Genomic DNA, 5,000 nt, shown 5'->3' on the forward strand with positions numbered 1-5,000 from the left:
CGAAAATTCCAATCGTATCACGGGGACAGAACTAAATTACGCAAAACAAAGGGGAATGCAAAAAAAATTGAAAAAAAGAAAAAGCCTAGTAAAAAACCGAAAGTACCACAAGAAGGAAGTTTGTTTGCTCTGTGCTACTGTGTGGGGAAAAAAACGGGCCCCCCTTTTGGTTGAGGAGGAGCCCAATGAAAGCTTGACACCCAAAATTAAAAGAGAATCTTTGAAAATAATAAAAGGAGTCTCAAGTAATCTTAATCAAGGCCCCCAACATAAAATGAAAATTTCCCCACAAGTTTTGGATGCAAGGGAGCTAAAAAAATTAGCATGCAAAATTGTTGAAGCCCTCATATAATAATCTTTTAAAAAAAATCTAAAGGGGAGACCCAACCGCGGCCCAAATCGAAAAGAGCTTTTACGAACAAAATTGAAGCTTCAATTGGAAGAAAATGGAGAGAAATGTGAAAAGGAAAAATCGGATAAGCAGATCGTTAAATACCCCCGAAAAAAAAGTGCATTAACAATCCCGGGAAAAAATGGGTTTTTAAAACTTTAAAAGGGGGCGGGCAGAAACTGATAAAACGTGTGAAAAAGGGAAAAAACGTGGGGACAGTGATTTTTTCCCCGAAGTAGCAGGGCCAGTCCGGCCCCCTTTTCGAAACGAGACTTGCAGGTGACTATGAAATAGTTAATAGGGCGGAGGAAGACTTCCGAAGCTGGGATGACGAAATGAATTTGGAGGTGTAGCCATCCTACTACTACTACTACTACTACTACTACTACTACTACTACTACTGCTGCTGCTGCTGCTGCTGCTGCTACTACTACTACTACTACTACTACTACTACTACTACTACTACTTCTACTACTGCTACTACTACAACTACTACTACACCTTTCAATTAAAGAAAATGATATATTTCCATCTAACTTTCCCGTAACTGTTGCCGTAAAAAAACAACAATGCTTTCTCTGTTGAAAAATAACTCACCAATACCGAATAAGATCAACTTCCAAAAAAATTATAAAAAGCCTGTTAATCGATTTTAGCCGTAAAATGGAGACTATATAAAATGAAAAATGAAAAATTTCCCATTTTTGATCAATTCTATTAGGAAACAATTTATTTTTGGTGTCTTGTTCAATCTCGACATAAAACCGTTGTTAGACGATAGGTGACAAATGTCTTACTTTTGTCCACAGTTCCAGAGACATCTTTTGCATAGGTCGTCGAGGTAAACCGGACACTCTCGCGCAGGAAGACCCACCAGCAAGTTGTAGCGTGTGACCTCCGGCTCTGATCAGTTCATCGGCGTTAAAATGTTTAAGAATAGCGTCGGTCGCTGATAATTTAAATCTGTCGATGAGAAAATTTACAAGAAAAGTCTAATATATTATATAGTATTAGTATACAGTACTAGCAAATTTTAAACTTGAGCTTTAAATTTGAGCTTTTATATAGCGCAATATACACTAAACGTGCTCAAATCGCTTTACAAGGGGTCCATGACCAACAGCAACGCGTAACATGTAGAACAGTATATGTTAGTATTTTGTCCGTGCCCGACGTCTTTATCCGGAAGACGGCAGAGGACGGCAGTGCGGTGCCGGGTCGTCGGATTCAGTCTCCGATGTGGGTTAGCCCTTACGCACCACATCATCAATTAGTCAGATAGCATTATTTATCTCACCCTATTTATCTATAAGAACAAAGAAGAAATCCGGTGTTAAATCATCACATCATATATCGGTCAGATATTATATTATATTATATATATATATATATATATATAATATATATATATATATATATATATATATTATATATATATATCTGAGTCGTATTTTATTATATTAGAAGAGTCAAAGGGAAAAGGGGGTGTTACATTTTATTTTTGAATACTTACAACTTTTCTGCCCTTTCCGCAATTTTTGCTGGGCTCAAGTCACGTAACATGGTATCTTCTATGGAATTTGAGATGTCGTTTAGCCAGTCCCCATCAGCGTTTCCTAGGAGACCCTTCGTCCTTTCTTGTTTCTCGGAGACGTACACCCCAAGCACCAGCTCGCGTCCGATTTTAGCCACAACAATTCGTGTCCCGTCGTCAAAGGTGACCCGAAGAACGTTGCTCAAATGTCTCGATACCGTCATTTTCTCGCTTTACAAAAAAAAAATTTTAAAGCACAAATATTATAAAAGTATCAAGTAATAAGTAATAAGTAAAACGTTATGTGTTATATATAGCGCTCAACTTCCACGTGAGTGCTCAGTAGCGGAGCTTTACAATGTTAATTGTCATTCAAACATTCATTCTTTTGACAATTTTGAGAATACATTTTTTGAAGACTGGTTTTCCAAAATTCCTTAAGTCCATTTTCATGAGATAAATAAATTGAAATGTAGATTATATTTTAAGCAACAAATTACACAAGAATGCCCTTAGATCTCTGTGAATTTTAAGTTTAAATATGATACAATAATAGACCGAATGAGAAAATTTAGCGGAAATAATCATCAATGTCTCAAAATGCGAAAAACCGAGTTTGGGAGTAATGGAAAAGAACCCACACAGAGATATTATATTTACACTTCTACACGAACATACACACACATACTTACACCAATATTACTAGCATTAATAACTAATTCTAAGGAAATTCATTTGAATTGATCAATTACAACAAAAAAAAAGGAAACAACAAAAAAAAGGATCAAAACTGGAACAAAACAAGCCCAAAATTAAAATTATATTTAAGTCGTATTCTGTAGGCGACACTATTCGTAAGCTCTGGAAAAAAATTATGTTTAAGATGTTTTTTTTTTTTTTTGAAAGACTTCCTATCCCTAATTAGTTTTACGTCTGGGGCGAGCGCATTCCACAAGATGGAGCGGAGCCACTTACAGAAAAAGGCTCATTACTATGGGATAATCTGATTCTTGGGACGATTAAGAGAGAGTTTTCAGCCGACCAAACGGATATATGGGGAAAAAATAACACTACAAAACATATTGCAATTTTTTAATTTTTTAAAGTAGTAGACAGATTCAAGCTTTTAAATCAAAACTTAAATCGTGGCAGTCAATTGTAACAAAATGTAATTTTTCAGACTGTGAAAGTTTGAACAATTCCATCAAGTCTAGCAATTGGGTGGGGGGGGGGGAGTCCGGATAGTTCAGTTGGTAGAACACTCGCTTCACAAGCAAAGGGATCAAGATCGAGATCTTTTTCTAACCCCCCCCCCCTTTCCCCCTTTGTCCATCCAGCAGTGATTGGGTAGCTTAGTCTGTTAAATCTGGCGGAAGTACTTTGCGAAAGACTAGCGTCCAATGAAAAGGGTAGCAGGCAATTGCTATTGTCTGTTTCACGCTATAGAAATTTTATGAGCCTGGTGGCTCTGAAGGACTACTTCATTTTCTAGCAATTGGTTGAAGTCAAAAATCCTAAATTTGAGGTCAGGGTAAAATCACTTGTTGGTTACCATCACGGTGACCTACAGCAACATTCTGGAGCCTGTTTTCTAGACGATGACTTTTAAATCTTAATTCTCTGCTATTTACAGCAATAGTTTGCTCTATGGTTGTGATAATAAAGTCATTAATCGACACCAAAAAAATACAGACCAGAGCAGCCCGATTGGTATCGTTATCTAAAAAGCGCGAGCATTTTACCGCCATTTTGGAGGACCTACATTGGCCACCTGTAAAGTTTAGAATTGAATTTAAAATACGTTACCAACGTTTTCAATTGCTTAAACAACTCTCCTCCCGATTACCTTCAAAACATTACCCACATAATTTATGAACTCAGTCGAAATGTAAGATGTGCTAATTAAAATCTCCGAAGGGTCCCACCAAAATCTTTAGTTTTTCATGAGAAATAGTTTGACCACCATGCCCACCGATTGTGGAACTCCATCAGGATTGTAACAAAAAAAAAACAAAATAGTGAAAATCCACTTACTTTTGAAAAACGATTTAAAACTGAACTTCTCTGTAGGGCATATAATTTTCTTCGTATGCATTTTATCATAATATATTATTTTATTGTTATACCAAGGTGGTTTTTAACAGGCCAGTTCTATATTATTTGTGCATGATATAATATGACGTAATGATGTAAAATAAACGTGCACAATATGCTTTACAGGGAGCCTCAAGCCAACAGCGACGCTTAGCAAGTAGGACGACTTGCGATATTACAAGTTTGTTTTTTTTTCCGACAGAGACAAAGCTGTTAACGACCAGGTACTTATATATACCCGAGTATGGTGAGAGAATGTGAGTAAAGGAACCCTATTTAATGACTCAGAGCGGGACTGAACTTTTCAATCTAAAGGCGAGTGCCATCCATACCACACGACCACATAGTCGAACAAAGCTGATAAAGCAATGCACGATATGGATGTCCAACTTTATCTTAATTTCTTCATTATTGAATATTGATTATAATTGACCTTCTGATGAAGATCTGAAAAATAAATGTCTATGAAACAGTGTCAGACAAAGTAGAAGGAAAAATACAACGGCAAAACGTAACATGTGGTCTAAGTGACCTTGTTGTATGGCACTCGCTTTCGGATCGGAAGGTCCTGTGTTCAAGCCTCGCTCGGCGCATATTTGAGTCCTTGGAAAAGGCTCTTTATCACATTCTCTCATCGTTCAGGTGTAAAATGAGTACCTGGTCGTTGACAGCGTTGTCTCTTTAGTCAGAAAAAAAATTGTAATATTGCCTAACAGGCGTCATGTTTCGCTCTACATGTTACGTGTTGCTGTTGGTAGGGACACCTTGTAAAGCGCTTTGAGCGCATTTAGTGGATATTGCTTTATATAAAATCTCCATTTTTTTATTCTTTTAACATATAGGACGAGACATGACGCCTGTTAAGCGATGTTACAATGCTGTTGAGTTTTGGGGAGGGGGGGGGCTGTCCGAAAGAGGCAACAATGTTTATAGCCAGGTACTCATTTTACACCTGTAGTCTCGAGTCGAGGCAAGCTGAT

At 37.2% G+C, this 5,000-nt stretch overlaps 1 protein-coding gene across 1 annotated transcript in view; it reads right to left on the bottom strand.

The window, feature by feature from the left end:
- LOC144971670 (uncharacterized) overlaps positions 1–5,000 on the bottom strand; it is a 61,777-nt gene that overhangs the window by 699 nt on the left and 56,078 nt on the right. The window contains exons 23-24 of the mRNA XM_078912743.1: positions 1,906–2,157; positions 1,190–1,355 (exon numbers count right to left, since the gene is read on the bottom strand). Coding sequence (XP_078768869.1) covers positions 1,190–1,355; positions 1,906–2,157 — 418 coding nt within the window. The remainder of the gene's footprint in view (positions 1–1,189; positions 1,356–1,905; positions 2,158–5,000) is intronic.

Source organism: Berghia stephanieae, chromosome 4 (assembly GCF_034508935.2).
Source record: "Berghia stephanieae isolate SIO BIC M18660-M18661 chromosome 4, UCSD_Bste_1.3, whole genome shotgun sequence".
NCBI classification, from domain to species: Eukaryota; Metazoa; Mollusca; class Gastropoda; order Nudibranchia; family Aeolidiidae; genus Berghia; species Berghia stephanieae.